At 60.0% G+C, this 12,509-nt stretch overlaps 1 protein-coding gene across 1 annotated transcript in view; it reads right to left on the bottom strand.

Annotated features, from left to right (window-relative positions):
- The window catches only part of KCTD1 (potassium channel tetramerization domain containing 1), a 62,590-nt gene extending 53,312 nt beyond the window's left edge, over positions 1–9,278 (bottom strand). Inside the window, 2 exon segments of the mRNA XM_054724102.1 lie at positions 7,321–7,662; positions 7,664–9,278. Of these exon segments, the coding sequence (XP_054580077.1) occupies positions 7,321–7,662; positions 7,664–9,166 (1,845 nt within the window). The 5' untranslated portion in view covers positions 9,167–9,278.
- Positions 9,279–12,509: the final 3,231 nt, after the last annotated feature.

Raw genomic sequence — 12,509 nt, 5'->3', positions numbered from 1 at the left:
TGTATGCATGCATATGGGCCTAACCAATGGACACAGATACCAGGGGGGTGGGGGCATGAATGGGAGGCGGGGGGTAATGGGGGAATAAGGACACATATGGAATACCTTAATCAATAAAGAAATTAAAAATAATAATAAAAAAACACACACACAAAAAAAACCCCACTCTGTGCTAAGACAATGATGTGATAGAAAACGTTTTCCGCACTTTTCAAATCGCAACTCATGAGGCCCCGAGGACCACAGACCCAGGCCGGGCCTCTGTCCCCGCCTGACCGAGGGCCGCTGGGCCCAGGGAGGCCCGGGGCCCACTGAGGCCAGGCCAGGGTCTGGCTGCTCTGGACGGCGATGAGACAGGCTCCTCAGCAGAGGCGGCTACAGTCCCCAGGCCCAGCAAGGCCCGGACCACACAGCCAGACGGAGACGGGTCCAGCAACAGAAACACAGCGCCCCCTCCCACAGCTCGGGGCTGAGCTGCGGGGCCCACTCCGTGCGGACTGTTTCCAATAAAGACCGTAAACATATCTCCTCCGATGACGTCCTTTCGCACACGTGCTTTTCTCTAGCTGACTTCATTGTGTGTAACACAGGTAACACACAAAATGTGTTCATCGCCTGCCCATGTCATCAGTAAGGCTTCCAGCCAACAGCTGGCCATTAGCAGTTAAGTTTTTTGGAGAGTCAAAAGTCACTCATGAATTTTTGATTGTGGAGGGGGGATGAGGGGGGAGAGAGATGGCCCTAACCCCCGCATTGTTCAAGGGTCAATTATACTCTTTTCTGTTTTCCGCTTTTTAATTTTATTCTGTGTGTGTGTGTGTTTTAATTAAATATAGTTAGAGATAGAAACATCAATGATGGGAGAGAATCACTGATCGGCTGCCTCCTGCATGCCCCACACTGGGGATGGAGCCCACAGCCCGGGCACGTGCCCTGACCAAGAAGCAAACCGTGACCTCCTGGTTCCCAGATCGACACTCAACCCCCGACCCACACCGGCTGGGCTCTCCCTGTGTCTTAACAAGTTTTCTCCTCTTACGCGGCGCTAGAAACACAGGGAAGGCAGGGATAGGAGTCTGTGACGTCCGTCACCTTTTCCTTGCTGCATTGTTTTATTGGAACAGGGGATACGAACCTTGGAATCAACAAACCATGGATTCAAAAGCAGAGGCTCGGATCAGACGGGCCTGACATGGTGGCCTACCGGGTGCCAGGCCGGAAGGGAGTGAGCCGACACCGGTTCACCGGGGTCTCCTCCGTCGTAAAGTGGAAGTAACCACCGGAGCCTCGAAGGGCTGTGAGACCAGAGGCCACCGCTCACCCAGATGTTCTGTTCGCGCCAATCACCTGGGAATCTTGTTAGACTGGATCCGGGGGACAGACTGGCAGATTCTACATCGTCGATAAGCTCCCAAACGGTGCGGAGGCCAACGGCAGGGGGACCACCTTACAGCCCGCGGCACAAAATTATCTAGCCCAGCGGTCGGCAAACTCATCAGTCAGCAGAGCCAAATATCAACAGCACAACGACTGAAACTTCTTTGGAGAGCCAAATTTTTTAAACTTAAACTTCTTCTAACGCCACTTCTTCAAAACAGACTCGCCCAGGCTGTGGTATTTTGTGGAAGGGCCACACTCAAGGGGCCAGAGAGCCGCAGGTGGCTCGTGAGCCGCGGTTTGCCGACCACAGATCTAACCCTGCAGCTCAAAGAGTTAGAAAGAGAGCAATAAAGCCCGAGGGCCATCTTGGTTATTAGTAACGATTACCCTCTATCTGCCCCATCGCCGCAGAATCGGCCCGGAGGTGGGACGGTGACCTCAGAACTGCGGGAGGGAGTCGCGCTTATCTCCCGAGGTCGGAGGTCGCAGCCGTGGCGCAGAGAGGGAGGGTGTGGCTGAAATGGGGGACACCTGAGTCACCTGGGTCGACCGGACCGGAGACAAGGAGTGAAACATGGAGAAATCGGTGATTACAATCTGCCCAACTAGTCTTGACATTGTAATTTGGTACGTGAATTACTCACAAGCAACATTTATCTCTGTCACCCGTCAGCATTCCTCTCCAAATTCCTTTCCTTTTTTCCCAGAAGCGCTACCTGGTTCTCCCTTAAATCTGTCAGCCTTCCCGGGAGCACAGGTTCCCGCCGCCCTCGCCCAGCCCGCCGCGCTGGTCCTGCAGGGCGGGGGGCTGTGCGGGGCGGGGGGCTGTGCGGGCCGCAGGTCCGTGTGCAGGGAGGAGACCTGAAGGGCCTTGTGCGCGGCATTCGTCAGGGGAGCCAGATCCACATCGGGGCGACACAGGACTCGAGGTTCGGATAAACGGCATTCCCTTTCTGCTCTGGCAGCAAATACTTCCTTTTCTATTTCTTGGATGGGATTTAATCGATAGTGAGCGGACACAGATGTGGGCTTATATCAATTTAAAATAATACACCTGAGTACAGACTGCACTATGCAAGAGTGAAGGTACAGATGTCCCCCAAAATGACTGTTGTAAGACATTACCTTTTAACTTTCTTTATTTTTATCTAGTTTTGATATTTAATGAGGCCAAAACCTTGCCAATGAGACTACTTGCCAAGTGGGGAACAGAGAATTTACAGAGATCCCTGGTACAAGAACCAGGTGAGTAGATGCTCAGTAACTGCTTTCCGAATGAAGGAAAGAAGTTACATACTTCATGTTAATGAATTTGGTTTCTCCACCAATGTGAACTTGCCTTAAAGCAGAGCAAACATTCCCGCAGCAGAAAAAGAAGTGTAGCCACAAACTAACATTTCAAAAATCAGGGCCTGGCTGGTGTGGCTCAGTGGTTGAGCGTCGACCCAGAAACCAAGAGGTTGCTGGTTCGATTCCTGGTCAGGGCACATGCCCGGGTTGCAGGCTCGATCCCTGGTGAGCTGCCCCCTCCTGATCAATGATGTCTTTCTCGCTATCCCTCTCCCTTCCTCTCTCTCTAAAAAAAAAAAAATCAATAAAAATATATTTTAAAATCAATAAAAAAAATCAGGAAAACACCCATTTTAAACAGAGCAGTTATCCTAATAAGCTCCAGATAATCATTGTAAAAAAGTTCTTACACTAGCTGCAGCTGTTAAACACACTGCTCCTTTCACATTTATAAAAGTCTGCATCCATTTTTTTAAAAAGTACACACACACACACACACACACACACACACACACACACATATATGTATTTAAAATACATTTTTACTGACTTCAGAGAGGAAGGGAGAGAGAGAGAAACATCAATGATGAGAGAGAATCACTGATTGGCTGCCTCCTGCACACCCCCTACTGGGGATCGAGTCTGCAACCCCAGGTACCAGGAATCAAACCGTGACCTCCCCAGTTGTAGGTCGACGCTCAACCACTGAGCCACACCAGCCCAGCCGTATCCATCTGTAAGTAGAAAAGAGTACCCCTCCTGCCTCCTCTTCAAATGCCAAACAAAGCTGTCCCATGAATGGATGGAAAGCTCCTTCTCCCTCCCACGCCGCAGCACCGGGACCGAGTGAGACCGGGACCGAGTGAGACCGGCCTCCCCGGCCATGGGCACTGGCTGCTCCAGGGTGAGGTCAGGAGGGACGCACACCCCCCCCCCCCCCCCACCGGGAGGCCGCTCCCATTTCCAGCTCGGCCCCCCGTGAAGACAATGACACAGAAGCAGCGGACATGCCCCGCCGACTCCGGAATCTTTCCACTAATAGACTTTCCCCTTTCGGAATTCCTTGGAAGTATTTCTGGAAATAATCTGGGTTAGGGTCAAGTGAGTGCAGCTGACGAGCAGCGTTGTCACAAGCTGGCGAGCGCTTCCACGTGCATTCCGGGGAGCTCCCGCTCACACACTTAGGCGACAGCACGATGGCATTTAACGCCTAAGCTCCGGGGAGCGTTCTGCATTCGTGTGCGTTAAGGGGTCAAGACCGCTGTTAGAAACCTCTGTCCTCCAAACGGAAGGACTGTTCTCTGAGGCAGGAAAAAAGCTATGGAGATGCAGAGAGCCGCCAGGAGGATGCGGAATAGGCCCAATAAACCTTTGAAAATGCACCTTGTGAAAAACGGACCACGTGATCGCCACCTGGGAGCTGCGAAGTTGCACCCGTAACTGGACCATCTTAGATGACAACAGCTCGTGGGGGTGGGGGGGTGGGGAAGGGAACTAAACCTACCCTTGACATTGCACAAGAGGAAGAATTAAAGAGTGAATCAGTTGGAGAAACCATCACCCCCTCCCCCACGCCCCCAAAATGAAAAACAAAACCCAGGCACTTCACGTGAGTAAAAATCACAAACTCCATCATCTTTGCTAATCCTCAAGCACCTTCATTTTCCAGCCAGTCCCATCCGTGACTCACTTACTAAAACGTCCTCAAGAAGTAAAAAGAGTCGATGCATTTAGATGCAGGCGTGGGGACGTCCGGTCTGCAGGCCGCATGAGGCCCCTGAAATCCTTTGGTCGGGCCCGGCCGACCTGAGGGGGGCGTTCACTGAACGTGTGACCAGACACAGCAGGCTAATTTTAAGTGGGTGGGATCCCGTACGGCCCTCGGATGATCGTATGACGATCCAAATGGCCCTCGGCAGAAACAAGGGTCCCCACCCCTGACAAGGAACAGGCTCCCCGTTTTTGGAGACGCTCGCAGTGTCGGAAGGGAACTAAAGCACCAGGGTGTGGCGGGATCAGCGAGAAGTCCAGCACCACGTGGGCACCGGTGGACTCCGGGGACACGGCACGCGGGGTCCCGTCAGGAGTGAGGCTAGACGGCCCGTGTGGATGATGAAGCACCGAGGACCGGACCGGACGGGCACCTGGCATGGCCGGGGGCTCATGGCCCGCCCGAGGAGGGAGCCGCCTGGAGCTGTGGCGTGGGCCAGGCATCAGTCCCAGCAGATGCCCTGGACCCCAGCTGCTCCCGTGACTTGACCAGGTCGACGCGGGGAAAGTTTAATCGCAGCTTTTTACGGAAACACGCGTGTTAGGCTTAGAATACTCGGACTTCATACAGCGAGCTCCACAGTGCTTACTGCAGAGTGCCTGTACGTTTCTTACTGCGGATTTCTAAAGACTTAACTCTAACGTGAGTGAGAAGCTGACAGATATGTGCAACGAGAACAACTTTCTGTCGGATTTTTAACTACAGGGGACTTAGTTCGAGAGCCACAGGAATGAGATAGCCAGTCTATGGATACTCACGTTCACGCTGAACGTGGGAGTTAACTGACGACTCAAGAAAAAGCCAAGAATTAGTCTTCAGGTTTACAGAACGGATGTGTCTCCCTCAGTTCAAATAAAAGACTGTAACAGAGACTGCTTTCCTTAAAACAAAAGAAAGCCAGCTAAACAAACCCGGCCGAATCGTTGCTGGGGGTGGGGGGGTCCTTAGGTCATGATTCTGGAATGACACTGGTGTCGAGAAACCAGCGGACAGATGCGTGGAGACGAACTGTTCCTTTATTATTCCGAGCAGATGCACACTTTAGTAAACTCTCGTAAGCTTCCAATCCTTAATCAGAGGCTATTCTGAACCAGGGCATTTTAAGGGTTTTTACTTTAGTAGAAGAAATGTGAACATTTATTTTTGCTTTCAAAGAAAAAGCAAACCCAAATTCTCCAAAGAGAAAAAATTCTCCTCCTTCAAACAGGGGTAGGAAATATCGGCCCGTGGGCCATATAAGGCCTGAGAAATCCTTTGGTCTGGCCCTGCCAAGGCATTAGGGGGGAGTTCGTTCAATGTCTGACCAAATATAGCAGGCCAATTTCTAAGCTGATAATTTTGTACGGCCCGTGAATGAGGTTATAAATATCCAGACGGCCTTTGGCAGAAAGAAAGGTTCCCCACCCTGCCCGAGGCCAACCTCGGGGCCGGTCAGAAATGTGCCCCGCACTCTAGGAGTACAGAGAGGAAGACACTCGGCCCACAGGCCTCGCTGGTTTAGAGGGCTTGGGTGTTTACAGTACCGTCCACAGCCTCCCTCTCAGTTGGCCTTGAGGCTCGCTGATTCGCTGGTAAATGTTTGAAAGGGTCAGTCTGTCCAGAACTGGAATTTCCACTCTGGAAAAAGCACAGAGGTACCTGACATCTGTTCCTTGAAGGGCCTGCACCACACTGGCAGACCCAGGGCCCAGATTCTCCTCTGCTCCGTGGCAGGGCGGGCGCCGCTGTAAAACCTCTGGTGGCTGCTCGGCCCCGGAGCCCTCCCCAGAGCCCTCCCCCCGGGTTCTGGCTTGGAGAGCAGAGTCTCCGAGATAAACGCCACTGGAATAATGCGAACAGATTCCTCCAGGGAAAACCCCAAGACAAGCAGCCTCCACCTGAGCCCCCAGTCTCGACCTAGAATGGGGTGCTGCGGGGAATTAAGTATTTTTAATGTTAAAACACTGCCCTGGGGGACTCTTCCCCCCTCCCCACGTGGGGGTCTGAACCGGTTCTTCAATAAATCTCCACCTTTGCTATAAAAAACAAGACAAAACAAAACAAAACAAAACAAAACACTGCCCTGATCTTTGATGAAGCCCAGCGAGGTGAACCGATTTGCCCCAGGGGGCTCAGCTTCCCGGCCGGGACCCTTCCTTTGGGGCTCCTGCCTCGTCCTGTGCTGTGTGTCTTAATCCCCTATATTCACACGTCCTACCTGCCTCCCCCTCCCCCCTCCAGAGCTCCCGGGGCTGGGAAAGTCAGCAATGCCCACAGGCCGGGCACCACAGGGCCAACGCTCCGAGGCCGGTCTCCTTCCCACCTAACCGTGACTTAAACAGCGACTTTCGTTTATGCTCGTGACACCCCAAACGTCACTGTACATTCAACCAAGTGCTGCTGGCACTGGGCGGCCGGCCCTGCACTCCCCGCCTCCTTACAGGAAGTGGGCTTGGCATGCTTTCTTTCTCCTAATGTATAACTGGTGCTCTAACTTCACAAGTTACGGCGAAGAGGCAATGGAGCATCTTCATGGCTACTTTGTGCCCACATATTCTAGGTCGCCGCTTTCCTTTAGATGTGCCCCATCCCTGCACCCCCTGCCTTCCTCAGAGAGGGGCTGTGGGCGAGCGCACCCTTTTGTTCTGCGAACTTTGCAGACTCGGGCAGCGGTGACGTGACGGCGTGGCTATCAGGGCACGGCCCTCTCACCTCTCAGGCCAGGTGGGAACTTTCCTGAAAAGCACCGGGAGTTCAGCTCCTCGGGGCGAAAGGGAATCCGAGTCCCTGTACTCGCCACTGTTTCCAAACTCGCCCCAACCCAGCCCCGCACGCACGCGCACCGGTCAGCCTCCAAGGGGCCCCAAAGCAGCAGCGCATGCAGAGCGGCGTGTGGTTACCTGGGCGGGGGGAACGGTAGCAGGTGAGACTACGGCGGGAGAGCCGGCGCTTCGGTGCCCGTTGGCTTCGGGGAGAAGAGGCAGGGGGTCGTGTTTCACGGAAACCACCACCACCGCCGCGTCCACGGGCTCCGAGGGGCGGAGGCAGAGTCTCTTGGGCGAAGCGGGGCCGCAGAGTTCCCCGGGCGCGAACACCGACTCGTACAGGGCGCGCTTGGGCGCAGCCTCGGACTTCACGTCGGGCGCGCCCAGGCTGTCTTTGGGGAGGGCATAGGTGCTCCCCAGCGAGGGCGGCGGGGGGCGGTGGTGGTGGGAGGGGTGCGTCGGGGGGGGGGTGGTGGTGGTGGTGGGGGTGGTGGCGGGCCGCCCCGTTCAGGGCCTCGGCGTAGCAGCCCTGCAGCGCGGGCGCGCCCAGCTTGGTGCCGATGCCCGCGATGCTGTTGAGCGTGGCGATGGAGACGGCGCCGATGCAATGGTTGGTGTAGGTCTTGGAGAGCTTGGCCGCCTTGGAGAGCATCTGCATGCGGGTGCCCAGCAGGTTCTTGCCGATGGCTTTGTTCTCGTACCAGGTCACGTCGCCCTCGCTGCAGTGGTCCCGCGGCCGCTGGAAGAACGCCTTGCACAGCGGGTTGCGCTTGGACAGGTACTTGACGAAGCTGGCGTAGGGGCAGAACTCGGTGCCCGTCTCGTACATGCGCGGCAGGTTCTCCTCGTCGCTGCTCTCGGCGCGCTTCTTGCTCCAGGACGACGAGCGCGACTTGTGGTAGGGCCCCAGGGACTTGAAGTAGACGAACTTGCGGCCGTCCTCGTCCATGGCCAGCCCGAAGGAGTCCTCCTCCAGCTCGCGCTGGTTCTCGCGGCCGCGCGTGCAGAAGTACATGCACGTCTCGAACCAGACCTTGTTGAGCAGCCCGAAGGGCGTGCCGGCGCCGAACACGCTGGACGTGTAGAGCTTGCGCAGGTCGGCGCGCGTGATGGCCTGCTTCTGCACCACGGGGCCCGCGCCCTGCTCCTCCAGCTTGCGGATGACGGCGGCCAGCGTCAGGTTGGCGCTGCGCAGCTCGGGGTCCTTGGTGAGGTCGAGCGTGCGGCAGTAGGGCGGCTCGTTGAGGTAGCGGTTGAGGGAGCTGCGGATGCTGATGAGCGACGACTTGCTGTAGAGCTGGCCGCTCTTGGAGCGCGCCTCGGCGTAGAAGGAGCGCAGCACGCGGCACAGCGCCCCCTTGTCCATGGTCTCGAAGTCCGGGCTCTGCGCCTTCTCGCTCAGGTACTCCCGGAAGATGCGCACGGCGTAGCGGGTGGCCAGCCGGGTGTTCTCGCTCAGCCGGGCCCGCTCGGGGCGCTGCAGCCCGTCGGGGTCCGGCTCCGCGCCGTCCCCGGGAGGCGCGCCGCGGGCGCGGGCCGACAGCAGCCGCGGCGGCGCCTCGGGCTCCAGCGCGGCGCCCTGGTCCATATCGATCCTACGGACCGGCTCCGGCTCCGGCTCCAGCTCCTCCCCGGCCGAGTCCTCGGGCTCCAGGCGCTCATCCCAGTCCAGCCCCATCTCCTCCTCCTCCTCGTCCTCCTCCTCCTCCTCGTCCTCCTCCGCCTCCGCCTCCTCCTCCTCCTCCTCCTCCTCGTCCCCCGTTATCTGCACCTCCTGGATCTCGTCCTCCTCTTCCTCCTCTTCCTCCTCCTCCTCCTCCTCCTCCTCGCCCGCGCTGCAGTCGTGCGGGCGGCCGCGGCGGCGCCCCCGACCCCGCGCCCGGCGCTCGCCCTCGCCCCGCTCCCCATTGTTCTCGGCGGCGGCGGTGGCGCTGCCGCCCGCGCTGGTGCTCCAGTCCCCGCGGCCAGGCATTCTCGCCATATTGCCGTCTCCCTGCCAGTCCCCGGGCAGGGCGCATGCGCTATATTGGACCGCAGCGCCGAGCGCTTTTGTGTTTAATGACCTTCAGCTACCGGGAGGCACAGCCGGGCTCTTAAAGGAGCCGCGCTCCAATTGTCAGCTCGCAGCGCGGCTCCGCGGGGGCAGCGGCGCGCGGGGGATGGAGGGGCGGTGGGGAAAGTTAGACCGGGAGAGGGGAAGGACGGACGGAGGCTGGCTGGACCCTCTTCCTCCCCCACCCATCTCCCCACTCTTCCGAAAACTTTGATGGGGGGCGGGGGGGGGGGGGGAGGAAGGGGAGGGAGAGCTGTCGGAGGGGGTGAAACACTCCCAACTTACCCTCCGGCGGAGTGGCGCGCGGGCCCGGGCGGGAGAGAGGGCGGGCGGGAGGGCGGGGCGGTCCGGCTTCTCTAAGTAATGCCCGAGGAGCAGTGCCCCTTCCACCGCCCCCTCATGGCCCCCCGGAGCCGGGGGTGCGGGGAGGCGGGTGCCGCGCGGAGAGGCCCGGGTCTGGGGCCGCCCGGAGCGGAGCGGCGCAGGCAGGGCACTGAGCAGGGCGGAGGAGGCTCGGCGGGCCCCGCACCCTCTCGGCGCCCGCGGCCAGGGCGCAGCGGGCGAGGCTTGGGAGCGGGACGGGGCTGGCGGCGGCTCCCCCACCTACTTGCTGGCGGCGAGGCGCGGGGGCCTGGGGCCAGCGCGCAGCTCCCAGCGCCCTTTTCGACTCCAGCAAAGGAGCGAAACACGCCCCGCGTCCGCCTCATCCCTTTCGGCTTTTCCAACAGCCACTTTCAAGCTGTCATCCAGGACCCGGGGCGCTCCCCGCAGGTCCGGGGCAAGTCCGCGCGGGTCCCGCCGGCCCGGGGAGGGAGCGAGAGCGCGAGACGGGGAGGGGCGGGAGGGAGGGGAGGTGCGGAGAGAGAGGCGCTCGGGACCCCGGGGGACCCTCCCCGCCGGCCCCGGCCTCCGCCCTCCCAGTTTCGGAGCAAACTGGCACCGCTCCCGCTGGCGAGCGCCCGGCCCGGTTGGAGCTGGACTCGAGAGCCACGTCCGTCCCTAAGGCCCTAAGGCCCTAAGGCCGGGCGGGCGGGCGGGAAGGGTGAACTTGGGTCTCGGCCGCCCCCGCTGCGTCCCCGTTCCAGCCTTTCGGGTCCGGGGCGCGTTCTCCTTCCAAGTTTGCCAACCGCCATCGGTTCCGCCCTCGGGGCTGCGCTGCCTTCGGCGCACGGGGGCGGGCACCTGCGAAACTGGAAAGGCGGCCAGAGAGCTCGCCGGGCCCCGCGTTCCCAGGGGAGACGCTGCCCCACTTCCAGCCGAACGCCCGCCCCCGGCGCGCCCAGCTCCGCGCGCCCAGGCGCCGCCGCCTCCCGCGGTCCCGGCCCCGGGCAGCGCCCCCAGAGCCGCCCCGGAGCTCGGCCGCTGCCTTCGGCGGCACAGCCCGGCCACCTCCGGGGCCGAGGGACGGCGGCCTTCCTTCCTCCTCCTCCCGCAGCCCGAGGGTCCCCGGCAGTGCGGGCCGCTCCGAGCCCAGGGGCCCGGGAAACCCACGGGACGAGGTCCCGGGAGCCCGACGGGCCCGGGCCGGCCTCCCGGGAGGCAGCCTCGCCAGCTCCTGGCTCTGCCTCCTGCCCCACTTCGGTGCAGTTCAACCGCGGAGTCTTGTCCATTGCCCCCCTGCCCCCCCTTTTCTGGGCAATTTATCAATTTCCTCATCAATAGAAATGCATCCGTCAGTTTGTAGTTATTAAAAAAAAAAAAAAGAAGCAAGAACTAGGTCTCTGGGCCGCGGGAGCGTCTGGGTGAGAGCGGAGGGTGGGACGGGGTGGAGGGAGGGATGGTGTCTTCTCCACGGATCAGCCCTGTCCTCCCGGCTGTGGGCCTGGGGCCAGGGGAGCATCGGGGAAACAGCGCCAGGTGCGAGCAAGTCAGAGCAGGTCCCTGCCTCGCGGGCCCCTCCCGCTGCTCGGGGGAGAGTCAGTCTCTCTCTCTCTCTCTCTCTCTCTCCCCCCCCATCCAATCCGCCCTGCTCCCTATGGAAAACCCTCCTCCTAGGGGCCCATCTCTGGTGTGCAGCCGGCTTTGTTCAAACTGCATTCAGTGTCGCCCCCAAACAAATAAAAGGCGTGTGTGTGGCCCGGAGCCCGGGGCCGAGCAGCCAGGTGAGCTGCCCCCGCGGGGACCCGCGCACACGCGCTCGCCCACTCCGGGCGCGCACGGCCTCCGGGAGGGCGGCCCTTGGGCCCAGGGCGCTCGCTCCCAGGTTTCCTGGCCGCCGCGCCGGGGCGGGGAGTTCCCGCGGGGCCGAGAGCTCGGGTGGGAGCCGGGCACGCCACCTCCCAGGGCTGCGCCCCGGCGGCCCTCGCCTCCGCCGGGGACTCGTGCCCGGGCTCCAGCCCAGCAGCGAGGCGCTCCCCACTTCCGCGGCCGGGCAGCGGGGGCCCCCCCCCCCCGCCCCCAGCTCCCCTCCCCGCCCCGCAAGCTGCTTTGAATCGCTAGCACTTTCCCCGGAGGCGGTGTACTGGTTGGACGCTCCGGGAAACAAAGCGACCAAAAACAGCTCCGGTTGACGTCAACTTATTTTCAGAAAAGAAAATAGTTGTGCGCTCCCAGGACAGAATGCCCCCCGGGGCAGGTCTCCACTGGAAAAAGCCAGAGGCGGGGAGGAGAACAGCAGAACCAGCACACACACACACACACACACACCCCAAAACAAAACAACCTCCGAGAGCAAATAACTTCTCTGCGGACTCGGAAAAACAACCCTTTCAGATGCTGCCTGGGCCGTTTGCAAACCCGCAGGCCTCCCGCCGACGGGGGACCCAGGACGCACCTTGGAGAGCGCGCCTGGCCCCGCACAGGAGGCTGAGGCTGCGCGGCTCCGGCGCCAGCTCCGGACACGCTTCCCAAACCCGCCGCCCATCGCCACAGTCATCGCCTGTTGGAAAACACCTCTCCAGGTGTGTGCCTGCCTCTTCGGGCTGGTATTCACCAGGAAGAACCAGAACAACCAAGCGGCTGTGACCCACCACTAACCCCTCTCCCCCAGCTGCTTACTTTAGAAAAAACCCCAACAACGCACAGTCACAGAGTTCATAAAGGTTTACTAAAGGGCCCTTCAGAGCATCCTGTGCCTCCACACGCAGGTCCACCCTGAGAGACCGGGAAAGCTTTCTCCCGACGGCTTAGGGGGAGAGGCGATCTTGGCTGGCTTCTGCCCTCCGCCCAGCCGGGCGCTTTGATTTTCCCCATCCTGACATCCCATCAGCCGGCCCTCCCCACTGACCGGAAGCTTGCCTTACTTCCTGGCGGAATGCACACCTTCTCTGTA

This window comes from Eptesicus fuscus, chromosome 12 (genome assembly GCF_027574615.1).
Source record: "Eptesicus fuscus isolate TK198812 chromosome 12, DD_ASM_mEF_20220401, whole genome shotgun sequence".
NCBI lineage: Eukaryota > Metazoa > Chordata > Mammalia > Chiroptera > Vespertilionidae > Eptesicus > Eptesicus fuscus.
The sequence above is the reverse complement of the archived record's forward strand: the minus strand, read 5'-3'. Positions and strand labels throughout refer to the sequence as shown.